The sequence below is a fragment of the Pelmatolapia mariae genome, linkage group LG10_11 (genome assembly GCF_036321145.2).
Source record: "Pelmatolapia mariae isolate MD_Pm_ZW linkage group LG10_11, Pm_UMD_F_2, whole genome shotgun sequence".
Taxonomy (NCBI): Eukaryota; Metazoa; Chordata; class Actinopteri; order Cichliformes; family Cichlidae; genus Pelmatolapia; species Pelmatolapia mariae.
In genome coordinates, this window is record NC_086236.1 from 47,344,490 (window position 1) to 47,360,416 (window position 15,927).

General features: G+C 40.0%; 2 protein-coding genes across 4 annotated transcripts in view; both read left to right on the forward strand.

Annotated features, from left to right (window-relative positions):
• eomesb (eomesodermin homolog b) lies at positions 1-3,405 on the forward strand. Its single transcript, XM_063487466.1, has 6 exons — positions 1-613; positions 781-935; positions 1,271-1,392; positions 1,900-2,058; positions 2,409-2,470; positions 2,622-3,405. The coding sequence occupies exons 1-6, from the start codon at positions 84-86 to the stop codon at positions 3,403-3,405; spliced, it is 1,812 nt and encodes a 603-aa protein (XP_063343536.1). The 5' UTR covers positions 1-83.
• A 1,154-nt stretch (positions 3,406-4,559) lies between these two features.
• LOC134636156 (ankyrin repeat and IBR domain-containing protein 1-like) overlaps positions 4,560-15,927 on the forward strand; it is a 32,074-nt gene continuing 20,706 nt past the window's right edge. The window contains exons 1-6 of one of the 3 annotated variants that reach the window (XM_063486003.1): positions 4,560-4,703; positions 6,660-6,945; positions 7,742-8,042; positions 9,331-9,513; positions 10,244-10,361; positions 14,234-14,442. In XM_063486003.1, coding sequence (XP_063342073.1) covers positions 6,758-6,945; positions 7,742-8,042; positions 9,331-9,513; positions 10,244-10,361; positions 14,234-14,442 — 999 coding nt within the window. In that variant the 5' untranslated portion in view covers positions 4,560-4,703; positions 6,660-6,757. Of the gene's footprint in view, positions 4,704-4,836; positions 4,961-6,659; positions 6,946-7,741; positions 8,043-8,689; positions 8,754-9,330; positions 9,514-10,243; positions 10,362-14,233; positions 14,443-15,927 lie in introns of those variants that run through there. The other 2 variants (XM_063486004.1, XM_063486005.1) reach the window with 2 other exon arrangements.

The window sequence follows — 15,927 nt, forward strand, 5'->3', positions numbered from 1 at the left end:
GACACCTGAAAGGAAAAGAAGGGAAGGTGACATCCCTGATAGAGAGCAACATCAGCTGAGCCCAAACCAAGAGAAAAGCAAAGATGCTCGGGGGTGAAGGAGAGAGCAGTTCATATTCTTCTTCCAAAGACACAGCAGATGAGAGGCGCAAGTCTCCAGCTGTGGAGGGGGATGATCCGGTTGTTAGCAACAGGTATACGGAGCACGGGATGAGTGCTGACCGGTACTATATCCCATCCGCTATTTCTAAGCAAAGTCCCGAAGCAGCCAGTCATTGCTCTTTTATCCCCTACACCCCCAGCGGGGCGGTTTACACCCCGTCCAGTGCTGGAAGGTATCCCTCATCACTGCACCTGGGCTCCGTGTTGCCCCCGGCCGGATTCCCCCCCTCAGCCCCCGGGCGCAGTCACATTAGTCCCACTTACCAGCTCGGACAGAGTCCCGGCTGCATCTACCCTCCATACACCGGCTCGGGCTCCGCTCTCGGTAACATGGCTCTTCCCCCCGCCACCGCCGGCCCGGGGGTGAGGGCCCAGGTTTATCTCTGCAACCGACCTCTATGGCTCAAGTTCCACCGACACCAGACAGAGATGATCATCACCAAGCAGGGCAGGTGAGATGGCAGGAAAAGTGTGCAAAGTTAAAGCCGAAACTTTTCCCTTTCATTTCCTTTAACTGTCTGTCAGTGTCTCTTATGTTCTTTTTCTTCTTCTTTATTAGCAAAATATTTTTTATTTTAATGTTCTGTTTCTTTGAATCCTCCCTCCCTGTTTTTTGCAGACGGATGTTCCCTTTCCTCAGCTTTAACATAGCTGGTCTCAGTGTGACAGCGCACTATAACGTGTTTGTGGAAGTGGTGCTTGCGGATCCAAACCACTGGAGATTTCAGGGGGGAAAGTGGGTCACCTGTGGGAAAGCGGACAACAGCAGCCAAGGTACCGAAAAGGGTACATAGTGCCAATTTTCTTTCTTTCTTTTTTTTTTTAAAGAAATATATTTTAAACTGAGTTGAATTAAACATTTCCCCTGCGATTTAAAAGCAAAATTCACCCGGATTTAAGACAATGTCATCCCCCAAAAGACATTTTTTTCTGTTTAAAAAAAGAAAAACAAAGAAAAAGAAATTCGCTTATTAACGAGGCCGTGGAGCAAAGCATGGGTCCCCCAGCTTTTCCTAATGAAAAGTCCCATGTTTTCAGTAGAATATTGTGTAATTTGTTTTGGAAATCTTGAGTTTAAATATTGGAAAATGTATTTCTCTTTATTTAAGGAAACAAAATCTATATCCACCCGGAGTCCCCAAACACAGGGGCTCACTGGATGAGACAAGAAATCTCCTTCAGCAAACTGAAACTCACAAACAACAAAGGGACGAGCCACAATACTTCACAGGTACTAAACTCAAAACTGAAAATAACTAAAGCCCTGTAACCCTCAAGATAGGTTGCAAATGGCAAAACATTTTCCATTACACCAAACCTTCATTCAGTTGTTGTTTTCAATATAGATTAGTCTGTTTAATATATACTGTAGTGATGTACTTTTACTATATTTTGTTTATTGGCACCTTGATAATTAATGTGGCACAATGAAAGAGTTTTGTATTGGACTAATTCAGACTTGAAGAGCTAACTACATTGTTTGTTTTATTTTTTTAATTTGTGCTAGGAAGGAAATTAGTTTAGATATTTTTGTGTCTATGCAAAGATGATGTGATAAAATTAAACTACAGTAGTGCAAAAATAATGCTTAAATCATATAATTGCAGGACACAAAGTTATACACTGAAGCTTTTATAGATTTTTATTTTTTGAATAGCGGTGACATTGAAAATTATTGAGTGCTTTATTTTATTTATTTATTTATTTATTTAATTTATTTTTTTTTTTTACGCAATAGATGATTGTTCTGCAATCCCTGCATAAGTACCAGCCAAGGCTGCACATTGTGGAGGTGACAGAGGATGGAGTGGAAGACCTTAACAGTGACCTTAAGACCCAGTGCTTTACTTTTCCAGAGACTCAGTTTATAGCAGTCACTGCCTACCAGAACACGGATGTAAGTGTGGAAAAACTCCGGCCTCCCTTGGTTGTTGTTTTTTTTTTTTTTTTTTTTTTATTTCATTTTATTTTAGATATAAGCTCCCATTAATAGGGCCTCAGAGCCGTATGCATGCATTATATTTAGATATTTACATACTGCATATTATAGATTTTTAATCAGTTTAGAATTCCCATTTATTAAAACTTGTTCAGTTGGCATGGGAAGCCATTTCTAACTTTAATCAGCCACAGTTTTCCAATGCAAGCCAAACATGAGGTCTATAGATACACAAGCATGATGCTCCTTTATTCTTTGCTTTTCCAAATCTAAAATGTAGCCTAACCTTCGGCTGTGCCTTGTTTTAGATCACGCAGCTGAAAATTGATCACAACCCTTTTGCCAAAGGATTCAGAGACAATTATGATTCGTGAGTATTTTGTATGCGCTTACATTGCTGTGCATCTCTTTCAAAGCAAACAAATATATCATACTGTGGCTACACCAACTAATTGTGAAAGAACTTTAACATTGAACTGTCTTGACCTCATGTCTCATAAGTACATTTATTTATTTTTTAGGATGTACACAGCTCCAGAGAACGACCGCCTTACGCCGTCTCCTACGGACTCTCCCCGTGCCCACCAGATTGTCCCTGGCACCCGCTACGCGATGCAGCCCCTCTTCCAGGATCAGTTTGTCAACAACCTTCCTCAGAATCGCTTCTACAACAGTGAGAGAGCTGTACCGCAGACTAACAGCCTCCTCTCGCCTCAGTCAGAAGACGCAGCTTCGCAGAGGTGGTTTGTCACCTCAGTGCAGCAAGGGGGAAGTAGCAGTGGCACCACCAACAAGCTAGATCTGACACCCTATGAGGGAGAATATTCAAGTTCCCTGCTTCCTTATGGTATCAAATCACTGCCCATGCCTACATCTCACGCTCTTAGCTACTACCCAGACTCCCCGTTCACTACAATGTCTGCTGGGTGGGGGTCTAGAGCAGCATACCAAAGAAAAGTCACATCCAGTCTGCCTTGGTCCCCCAGACCCAGCCCCACTGCCAGTTTCCCAGAAGACTCAGAAAAGGTTAAAGCACAGATGGAAGAGGAGGTGAATGGTAGTGGAGCCCTGATCAGCTCCTGGACAGAGCCACAACCATCAGCTCTTTCCTTAGACAAGACCAATTCCTATTCTCTGGCCTGCAAAAGAAGGCGTGTGTCTCTCAATGGTCCAAGCACGGAGGACTCCTCCAGCAACACCAAGTGTGAGGACTTGGTCTCTGTTCCCACCAACAATGGCTACAGCAAGGAAGCCCCCCCATCCAAAAGCATGGCAGCTTACTATCCATTTTACACAAACCCTTAAACGTTTGTTTGGTCTTCATCTGCTACCATGAATGAGAAATATTGTTTTAGCTTTTTTTTTGTTGTTTTTTGTTATATGAAGACCATTATTTTGTGTTGGCAGTGATAAATGTCTTTTTGTTTCTTTTGTGGCAAGACAGAAAATGATGAAGAAAAATAATAGCATTATAAGAGATGCACGTGGTACAATGAGCGTCTCCATCTTAAGGCTTTTTGTTTGTTCCCAAACCGTATATATATATATATATTTTTAACTCCTCTTTTATTGAACTGAAATTTACAAAGTGCCAAAGCATTCGTTTAAGGTGCCCCGGTTTTTTAAAAAAGTGTGTTACGTTTCATTGTTGCATACATTTATGTATCTACCCTTACACTGAGATTAAGCTATGTGTTTACAGATTATATATTGAAGGCCTGTTCATATGAAATGTGTGCATTCTTAAATATATGAGAACAATATGCTGTATATACCTTAAATGCAAAGTTCAACTATTTGATAATAAAAGGCACACATGTTATGTTGAGTTTCGATGTGGTTATTTCAAGTGAGTGGAGACGGCTAAGCCCCTGCTTAAATACAGTGTACTGTGCATTTAGTATTTGTTTGGTGTAGGTTGTGAATGCAACTGAGAAATACTTTCTGCAATTACTCACGAGGCGTGTGTAGGAGATGAAAATGAAGAACGGCGCCACTCAGCAGTGTGATTTTTCTGCGGACTTTGGCGCACTCTAGTGGTCTTTTTCTGTAATGGCGGCTATTACAAATGATTAGCCTGTTGAGTTGAACGTCTACTCCTTCCCATGTTCACTCCAGAGAAGCCTAAAGCAGAAACGTTTATAGATTTACCCGTTTTAGAAAGATTTTAGGTATTTTTTCCGTTAGTGTAAGCGCGTACGCCGTACTTATCTTACCTATTTCCGCTTCAGATATGATGCCCGGCTTTATGAAGGTGTAAATAGCTGTGGTTTCTAAGGGTAAAAAACAAACAAAACAAACTAAACTAAAAAACATGCACTTGGTTGAAATTAATGTTCAAGCAAAGCTTAGGCTTTGAAAAATAAGCCGGCCACGTCTTTCTCGCCTGTTTTAGAGGGTTGTTTTGAAACCTGGCAACCCGACTAGTAGCCAGCAGGAGCCACCAGAGTCAACGGAGAGTTGACTGGGGCAACAGCACAGCTCATAGCTCACATTGTTTATACAGGTTTGCCCCACATAACGAGAAAAATCTTTGTTTTACCCTTTGCGACTGACAATTCACTCACAAGGCTAGGTGTACAACAGCAAGATGTACAATCAGTGTAAGTCGAAATACTTGTTATTCATTGTTTACGGAGTTTTTCAACTGTACTTGCTAACGTCAAGTTGGCTAGCATCGAGATTAGCACGCTAGCTCAGCCAGCTTCTAGCGTGTACACTGACGTTGGTCAACGCAGATGCTAGCGTCATGATGTTTTTTGTTTTTGAATATTATTTAGCTAGCAAAGCAGCAGAGTGTTTTGTCAGTACCAGTGGCATTGTCGACAAAAGGAATGGTTTGCAGCTGACGTTTTCTAAGGTTGGTTGTCGGCAGATTGGTTTTATTTTTAACCAGCAGTGGAACAAAGCGTTATCGGGGTCTGTTCATTAACACAACATGACACGCTGTCGTCGATTTTCTGCTAGCGAAAATGGTAAACACCCTACGACGTGGGTACAGGCCTGCATTAAGTAGTTTAGTGACAAGTGGCAGCTACGTGGAATAACGTTTTTATTTTTCTCATGTTAACGCTAGCTGTTGCTGTGAGCTTTAGTTAGATGTGGTTGGTTGAAGCTGTAACGGGGGAGTGTCGTTGACTGGTGTAAGATAGGTTAATGCTGTAGTTATTCATTTAGAGAGCAAGCTCGTTGAGTAATATGTGTTACAAACTATGAGATTATATAACTGTTCAAAGATCAGGAGTTTTTCTTTCTTGCTTTTTTTTTGTATGCCAAGGTGGCATGCTGTTTGTCTTGCCTTGTGATGGTGTCTGGTCACTGGGGTAATCACATGGCACACGCCTGATCTAAGGTGGTGTTCACTTCCACTGGCTGGTCTGTTTACATGATGCATAGCGTTATTTAAATGTGCGACTATGATGGCAGGGGATGATTTCATATTTTAAAATGGTCGATATTAGCACACGAAAATGTACACAGTATTTACCAAGTGAATAAATAATAAATCATTCATATATGTAATACTTGTTTCTTTTCCACCTATCTCCATTCTACCAATCTTACTAAAGAGTGAAAACACGTCTGTGCCATATTGCTATTCTAATTGATGAATAGATAACCACGTCATAACTTTGGTATTCGTTGTGTTACAGTGAATAACACACTTTCCCAGAAGACTACCAAAGGTCTCACTCTTATCTTCCTTACTTAGTTTAAAGATTGACTGATTAGAACAGTGTGTCAGACCTGTCCACGGTCTTGACTCTGTTTATGTAACTGCGCAAGTAGTTAGCTGTTTTCAGTTACTTTCTAACTTATGGAATGCTTGGTATTAATGGGAGATGGGGGTTTTCGGTGAGCATTCATTCCTTCCATTGCACACATAACTTGTCTCCACCAGTGAGAATTTTGTTATTGGGAAATTGAATGCCTGTTATTATAAAACAAATTATGCTGTGTCCTGTGTTCGGTGTGCTGCCGCTTACTAAAAATACATAAAGGTATCACATTGCCCTGACGGTCGTGACCATATGGTGCCCTGGTGGAAGCGGAAAGCGGACTTGCTGTGTGCTATTCTTCAGTTGAGGATATCTTGCTTCATAATGAGCCCTGGCCTCAGTGGGATGAGTAGCTTTGGCACAGTGAAGCGGAAACTCCTGGTGATGCCAGAGGAAGCCTTGTCCATCTCTGTGTGGGCTTTGTCCTCACTATGTTTAGGTATTCAAAAAAATATATATATAAATAAATAAAAAAAATCAAAAGAGAAACAGAGAGCTGGTTTACAGTGCAGTGGTGATGCTGACACAGGAGCTTGTGGCAGAGCAGCCTGAGCACCCTTGAAGACTGAATTCTTGTTTTGTGACCAGAGGGAGTGGAAGTCAACTGTACAAAACGAGGCAAAGTTGCTTTTCCTGAAACTGGTGAAAATATTTTTGATTTATTGGGAGGATGTGGAGACTTGTATGACTGACAAACCCGTTGACCATTTTCTCGCTTGAAGAGCCTTATTAGGCTCAGGCATAAAGACATTTTACTCCAATTTTTTGTCTTTTTATTAGGACATGCAGTATGCTGGCTTATTGGACTTGAACAGGTGGAAGACGACTTAAGAGGCTGCTGTCCCAGTCAGACCTTTGGACCCACGGTAGGGGACGAAATGGGGAACACAGCGACCAAGTTCCGTAAGGCTCTCATCAATGGAGATGAACTGCTGGCTTGCCAACTGTATGAGAGCAACCCACAGTTCAAGGAGGCTCTTGATCCCAACTCTACATATGGAGAGTCCTATCAGCACAACACTCCACTGCACTATGCTGCCCGGCACGCCATGACACGCCTACTCAGGTTAGGATATGGCCCAAATAAAAACAAATACTCAAGCAGACAGAATGTATACTTCATATTTTTGAGTGTTGTCAGTGAGGAAAAATTGTTATTCTGACAGGACCTGATAATGATTGGGTCATAGATGGTTCTCAAGCTTTATGTCTAGTAACCCTTAACCTGACTTCTTCTCTTTTTGTTATCACTCAGTGGTAGCTTATTCCATCTTTTCACTTTTGCTGTATTTTAAAATTCAGTTTTTCTTTTTTCATGTTTTTTTCTCTATATGTCTCTGTCCCATCTGTGTCTCTACATAGCCATCTGTTAGCAGCTCTCAGGAATGCAACATGCTGAGCTGGAATAGAATGACGTTCCAAGAGCTTCCTATCTGACAAGCTAACAGCGCAGAATGTGCTTGTTTTTATCCCACTCTGGCCTTACTCTTAAAAAAACAAGAACAGTAGTTTAAGTCATATAACTGGTTGTATAGCTATAATTCTAGTTTATGGTTTTCACAAAAGCAATGAAATGTTGAAATCTAAACTATTTTGGAAAGTAATTGACCTGCGTTGCAGTATACAGCTCTCCTTTTTTTAGAATATTCTGCAGTTTCTTAAGTTAAAATGCTGTAAAATATTCAGTTACACTAAAAGCTACATGCACTATGCGTAACTCATCTTTTTTATCTTAAAAAAAAATCATGTTTACGTTCTGAATCAGCACTGATGTCATAAGAATTTTCAGTCTGTTGACAGTATCCCACAAAAGACAACACATTACAATTTAACCATATTGTCATGTCGTTATTCTCTTTTAGGTCTTTTCTCCTTAGCAAAGATGGCAATCCTAACAAGCGCAACGTGCACAATGAGACATCTCTGCACCTTCTCTGCATGGGGCCTCAGATCCTGACTTCAGAGGGAGCTTTGCATCCCCGCATCTCAAGGCCATATGAAGACGCACAGCGACGAGGGGAATGCCTTCAGATCGTGCTAGCATGGACAGGAGCTAAGCTGGATCATGGAGAGTATGAGAGGGCTGATGTCAATGCGACTGACAACAAGAAAAACACTTGCCTACACTATGCTGCTGCCTCAGGCATGAAGACTTGTGTTGAGGTGAGATTATAAAAAAAAATCTGCAGATGTTTTCTCTGGGCTAGTGTAAAATATTCTTAAGTGTGAAATTTTTGGGGGGTTATGATCAAAGCCTCTGTAGCTGTAAACTGACCAGTTTCACTAAGACAAGGGCAGAGAGTATATGAGGGGAAGGATAATAAATGAGGCCAGAGTAACTCTGATGCTCACACACATCATTCAGCGTCTGCTCTTTTGTGTAATGAATATTTGTAGAATAGATCCTCACGTGTGGCCTTGTCCTAGAGTCAATCTTGACCTTTGGTAGGGAACTGTAATTTGCATCTTCTCATTCGCCCTCGCTGGTGAGTTTTTGGAAGATGCTGTGCAACACGGTACAACTTAATTAATCTCCTGGACAGCTCACACCAGATATAACAGTCAAATAGATTACACGTAACTTTATTGTTATTGCATGTAATAGAACAAAATTACAAATGCTGCTCTTAAAATGTGCTTCAGGAAAGGCAAGCAGCCACTAGTTGTGAAATCCCCAGAAAGAACTGCTGTACAGCTGGTACTAATTTTAAATGATCGCATTTCTGCACACTGTCATTTATTTAGATGACTCTTCATTATATAAATATTATTGTTGTCTTCACTCTAATTTCCCCCCAGAATCCATGCAGTTTATTACAAAATGCAATTTGCACCATGTGCACAACATAATGTCGAGGCTGGAGATGCAGACAGGTATGTTGTGACAGAAAAAGAGACACCCTACTTCCAGGGTGTCAAGAAATGCCATTCACAGACAGTTTAAAAAAGTAGACTCAAGCACAGAAATGACAGTTACCAACAGAAGCCACCACCCCCCGAAAAGACACATTATTAACGTGTGTGTTTTTCTTGTACCGCTCTCAATATTACCTGAGCTCCTTTAATTGGCACTTGATCATCAAGACTTAGTGTCCCATACTCTACAAAGAACTTTGAAAACTAGAGAGTGAAGTAAAGTGGATATAAGTGAACTCTTTTTCAGTTTTCTCGAGGTGGGTAAGTTGTTGCTATTTTTGTTTTGTTTTTTTGTTTGTTTTTACTGAAGTCATAATTGCAGTCTATATCAAAATAACTGCAATTACTGTTTCATGCCTTAATTGTGGATACTTTCCTCCGATTACTGTTACAGGGTGAGTGGTACTCCACTGTGCAAGTAATCACAGGTGTTTGGGACTACATATATAGTCAGTGAGCTTTAATATCTGTTCTTGAATGCACAATGTGTTCCATTGTTCAATGCCAGATATTCCTCTTGTTTCTTCGTGCTCAGATGCTGGTGCAGAGAGAAGCGGACTTGTTTGCGGAGAATGAAAACCGCGAGACTCCATGTGACTCTGCAGAGAAGCAGCACCACAAGGAGTTGGCCCTGCGCCTGGAGTCGCAGATGGTCTTCTCTCTTGCCCCTGAGGCAGAGGGTATTGAGGCAGAATATGCAGCCCTAGATCGAAGAGAGGTACAGTATAACACACCAACAAGGAGTGGGTGTATAGCTTTCAGTTTATCACCCTCAGCTGGGTGACTTAAAATGTTCTTAGAACCAAACTTTAGTCCACAGCATGCTGTTTTAAAAAAATCCCCCCCAAAAAGTAATTTCACTGTTGTTGCTGAATTAGGTCAAACTGTTTTAAATGAGCTACCCTGGTCATCCTAGCCTGGCTGATCCCACACAGTTTCTGTATTGTTACGCTTGCTTCGTCCTTTAGCTACATAAGTAAGGAATAGAAGCAACATATGATGGTAACTTTGTTCTTGGAAAAATCCACTAGTTGACTGTATTTCAGTGTTTACATTTTTGCAGGAGTTAGTCACATTCTTCACTTGAACTTGTTTTGGTTGGACACAAACAGACTGGCACAAATTACTCACACAAAACAGTCTAGCTTAAAACGTGATCATCATCATAAGTTTTAGTTCACTGGGTCTGGCTTGTCATGTGTCAGCAATCATTTATGTTTCAGGTGGTTGTAGTACTTATTTTCTCTTTATTTTCTCTTCCCCTTTTTTCACAATCTTTCTTTCCTACCATTATTTCACCCATCACCCTTTTCCCCGATCTCACCCACTGTTGTCCTCTTGTCTCTTTCTTTACCTTTCTCTGACAACCTGTCTTTTTTTTCTTTTACTTCTTATCTTTGTCCTTACATTTCTTCTCTTATTATGTTCTTGTCAACCCTTTACTCTAGTTGTACGAGGGCCTGCGGCCACAGGATCTTCGGAAGCTGAAGGACATGCTGATAGTGGAGACAGCTGACATGCTACAAGCCCCTCTTTTCACTGCAGAAGCACTGCTACGTGCCCATGGTACTATTAAACAAACACAGTACTGGTTGTCCTTTCAATTATTTGGACTAGTAATATCCTGACAGCTTAATGCGTAAACATAGTAACATAGTAGTTAAACAAATGACATATATAGTTAAAGTATATGGAGAAGGAAGCATTTGATACAGTGGTTAGATTTAATTTAACACCACATAAAACACTTTTCAATATATATATATATATATATATATATATATATACACACACATACATACATACATACATACATACATACATACACTTTAGTGGACGAGGTAAGTATACCCTTGGCCATGATTTGCATAATTGTTCACCTGTCTCAGATATTGGCTTATTAAAGTCTTTGACCGCTCTTCCATACAAATCCTGTCAGTTACAGAATGTTTTAATTTAAGGTTCCTCTTACACACTGCCTGTTTTAAAGCCCACACGACATTTCAGACCAATAAGCAGGATCCTCTCAATAAGCAAGGCACGTCTGCATTGCAGTTCAGATTTTCCCTGCATCTTATTGTAAATGAACGCCTTTTGACACCAGTAGTAAGAAATGGCTGAAGACCCTTTGATGAAATGTTGTGGTATTTTTATTATACTTTTTATGTTGTTCTGTTTGGGTTTAATTTGCTGGAGCAAGGAGTCTGGTACAAATTGGCAGCTGTTTAATACAGAGGAATGACCGATCTTGAGAATAACTTTAAGACTTTTTTTATGTCTTAACAGACTTAGATATCTCCAGCCTTTTGCTGCAGACCTCAGACCTAAACATGACACCACACAATTTAATAGCTTGTAAGACCAAACCAAACAAGCTTAAAATAAGAAAAGCTTCTCCTGGTCACTCTCTAGGGAGGTTCTGTGTATCGGCACCTAATGTGAAACCCTGATTCTAATCTTGTGGCTGTGATGCTGTGAAACTGTGTAAAGGTGCATTTTACATGGGGTTACCATGCTTTTTAAATGTAGAAATGACTACAAAATAGAAAATACAGAAAGCGTTTTTTGTATTTGGATAAGGGATTTATCTTCTATAAATATGCAGTACGCTGAAAGAATTGGACTTGTTCTGTTGTCACTGGAGAGAGCTTTTACATGATCTAAATGTAGTTTTAGTGAGCGTATTCATTTCAACAAACAATTTGAGAACAAACACTGCTTAATTAGGTTACTTAGGCTCGCGCCTGATTTACTGTAAATAAGATTAAATAATACGCAGCGTGAACCATGGATTTTTATGTAAAATCCTTGGCATGTCTAATTTATTTTTATTACATTCTGTTATGTTTTTCCTCGAAATAGTAGTGTGCTGCAGAGAAAATATGCTTTCCTGAATTTGTCTCAATTACTTCACTCTTAACTTAGGCCTGGCCAAGTACTGAGTAAATATATCAGATTTTATTAGACTTGCAGTCTTAACCCACCAGTTTTCAAACTTGCTTCATTTATAGCTGGACACAAGATAGTGTGTCCAAGTGTTTCTGAAGGTTTTACTGATTTGAGGCTTTTGTAAATCGTTACTTCAGACAACTTGGCAAAAATGTTTGTGTATGACTTCACCACCTCATTTTTTAATTAAATGGGCTTAAGGGCTGTCTGTTGAGCTGTGTGCTACATATGAGACACACTTTTAAGAGCTCAGAGGCGGGAGATTGACCCCAGAATGGTGCTATATTTATTCAGTTTTATCATGGGACTGCTGAAACATTTCAGGATTTTTCATGTCCTGGAGAAGGGTTTTTGCACTCGCATGTCATTTCATTTCTTGTGAAAAGCGTCATTTCCACAATTTGTAACAATCTCTTATCTTCTCCTCATTGCTCGTCTGCTGAACTGCTTGCTTTTCCATCTTTCTTTGTTCCTGACAATTTGTATTTCCCAACTAATTTTTGATATTTAAGACTAAATGTGAAGACTTCACTTTCAGACTCTATATAATGGCTAAAGGCTTACACATTGATTAGTTTTAATTGAATGGAGCTAGATTGGGATGGGGGTTGTTGCGACATTCATTATCTAAAGGAGGCCATTTAGAGCGTTAGTCATTTGATTGGTGGCAAAACCTGTCTTGAGGCTGATAATGGCCTAATTGCACAGTTGACCTGGTCGTGTTCCTTATTTTAGGAGGGTAGACTATTTGGACTCGGGCACAGTCCACAAGTCATCCAATATTTATACTGAGAGCCTCTCAAATCTGTCCGTGTCCTGATGCGAGATTAAACAGCTATTCTAAAACAGAAAACCAGATGGCAGCAGGTCTTTGTTGTTGGCAGTTTAAAAGGCTTAAATGCTAGTGGCTGCTGGACTATTTTTATTGAGAATCCACACAAATTTAAAACGAGATTCACTGAAATGCATTTTTTGTCCATGAAATTCAAACTTAGTTGAGTCTTGTTTTGACAGGTTAAATGGGAATTCATATATTCAGTATGTTATGTCTGTTTTAGGCCTAATCATAAAGTATTGTAAAAAATGTAACCTTCAAACAGTCAGAAAATGTTTTTAATTGGCCCTGCTGCATTGCGTACTTCTTATTTGTGTCTTGACAATAACTTACGAGTTTATAGTTGCTAGTGAAAGGAAAAAAAGACTTTTCTTTATCTTCCATTTTGTGCTTCACGGAAAGTAGGTTCTGTGAATTGATATTGGACTCTGCGCTGTAGCTGGCAGGCTTTGAGCTCTTCAGAGCAGATCACCACATTTTTGGCAAGAGGAAAGGTTGTAGAATCTGTTTTCACACTAACAACAGCCGGTGCGATGATTAAACATCACTGTTCTCCTGATCTGGAATCGTTCTTCCCATTCTGTAAACCCATCTATTTCCACCGTGAGTTTGCCTCATATTTTCTTGGGTGGTTTTTTAAAATTGTCAGCATTCATATTTCACTGCCACCAGCAACTGTGCAGGAGACACAACAACGCTGTGTATGGAGTGGAAAAACCTGAATTCTGCTGTTTATGTCCTTAGTAACTTAAATAAAGATAGTAAACTAACTGCCTTCCCAAAGGGCAGGACATTCTGGATCACTATTATACTATAGTGAGCAATTCCTGTCCCATCACCACTTGTGCTTTCAGTTGTTACTCTGATCATGACACACCTGATTCCTGCATAAAGAAATAGACTTTCTGAAGCTTTTTTTTCCTTAGATCGTCATTTTGTCTCTTTTACATCAACTTTCTTTTATTCAAACATCCCATCAGCACTTACTAAACGAACCAATATGTGCTATACTGGAAATTAGACATTACATAAAGTGACGTATAATGCACTGGCAGTCAGTTATCGTAACTTTCTAAATTGTAGGTTATAAGCTGTGAGCCTGCGGGACATCTCACCTTTCTGAAAAGAAATGCACAATGTAATTTGCTCTTAGACCCTGAGCTATCCTGTGTCAGTGTCAGGAATAATTTATTACAAGTAATTAAGTTATCTCTGTTGTGTCACATGCATAAATGCACACAGCTTTTAGGAAGCTTGTGCATTGATTCTGCTGCTGTCTGATGCTTCAGTTATTTAAATAAACTCATGAAAAAAACTTTAAGAAATACGGCAGCAACCAATTAACTTCAGCACCTTGTTACAATTTTTTTTAAGACACACACAAGGATCATCGTAAACTTGTTGTTAGACAGCAGGTATCAAGTTATCTTATAAAAATGTGTGTCTGACTCCCAGTCCATCAGCACCTATTGCACAGAAGCCTGCGTTGTTTCCCCTTTAAAAATTCTCTGCATACCTACATCTGCACCTCCAGTCACTGGTGTGATCATTCGGATCAAAACATCATGCCACAAGCAGAGTTTCATCCTCTAGGTAGTATATACTAAAATAATTCACTTCAAAGGTGCTTTAATAAATGTTTTTTTTGTGTCAGATTGGGACCGAGAGAAGCTCTTAGAGGCCTGGATGGCCAATGCGGCGGAGTGCTGCCAACGCTCAGGTGTGCAAATGCCCAACCCACCCCCAAGTGGTTGCAATGCTTGGGACACCTTACCTTCTCCCCGGACGCCTAGGACCACCCGCTCCTCCATCACTTCACCAGACCAAATCAGCCTCATGCCTGCTGATGAGGAGTCTTCTCTGGTAAGATAAGATGGCTCTCACCAAGGAAAATATGGAACTATTTGCATTCAAGCTGATACATTAGGCACGTAATGTTTGAGATGAGCCTGCTGTTTAGCACAAAGTGTTATCCAGACTCACATTGCTCCTGTTGTTGTCCATCAGCTATACAATTCAAAGAGTCCTGGAAAACTGGGCACGCTTTCTAATAAAATTTACCAAAGTAAAGTAAAATATCTCTTACTAAATTTTGTTTACTGCTACATCCTGAACTGATAAAGCTAGACAAATTAATTTATAAGGTGGACGTAATGTAACTAAATACGCTTTTTAAATCACTACATTAGGGTTGAAATCCACTTGCCATTTTTTTTTCTTTTTTTGCTGAAAACACTGTGACAGCTCTAGATTGATAAATGTAGATCAGTAAATCAGAAAAAAGTTTTAGCCATTGTTTAACTGTACTTATTGATAAAGAACGATCAAATGAAAAAGGATCACAGTCGGCCACAGCATGTTTTTCTGACAAAGAAGCTCCTATAGCAGCAGGGGATAGCTTTAGGCACGGAGGTGCATAGATTAACTGGCAGCATTCCCATAAAATGTGTATAGCAGTGCATATTTAAATAAAATTCATGGAGTCCCAAGATTTTCTGAAGTGTTTCAGCTGAATTCTTTAACATTTTATGATCACAGATGTCTTTCTGCATAATGATTCACTCTTTCCCAGTAAATATATGTTGCTAGCAGTCATTAGTATTCATGCCAGTGGTCTACCTTGCAAACATAAACAGAAGCAGGGCTTCCTTTTCTCATATGTCAACCAGTGTTTTGTCAGTTATCATGTAGGCAAGTCCTGAACAGTGTTGAGTTTTGTTATGTTATATAAAATATGCTAATTTAAGATACGACATCCTTCATGTTGCGCTCTCCTTCTTTATCAAACATGATTGACTGCTGCACATGTCGTATGTTATATTATGTTATATTACTGCTGTATGTTTGGGCACGTGTCACTAAAGATGTCATGTTATTGTTTTCACAGTTTTAACATTGTTACACGTAAGGGAGAGTGTTGACCCTCGTGTGACTGTTTTGTGGGGGTGGGTAGTCCGCAGTGATGCCACCACCAGGGGTTAGTTTTAAACTAATTACAAATACTGGAAAGTTTTTTAAGCACTTACAGAAGGTGAGTGAATTGTGATCACCTGTAGCTGCTAGACACTTACAGTCTGCACTGAAATATAATGGGGGTGCGTACATTTCGTAAATAAAATAGTTTTGGTTTTCCCTCCTTTGGCCTTTTGGGTGAAGGGTTGAGGGAGGTAGGGGGACAGTGGTAGTTGAGTCACTGTAGATAATTATTTTTTCAGCTTTCAACAACTACACCTCCCACAGCATTAAAGTGTGCTCTCTAAGCTTCATGAAAGGTGTATTTTCCACCACTGTGTTTACAAAGCCTGCAGTGAGGGAGAGGAACCTTATTGACCTCTTGCTGTGAGAGGA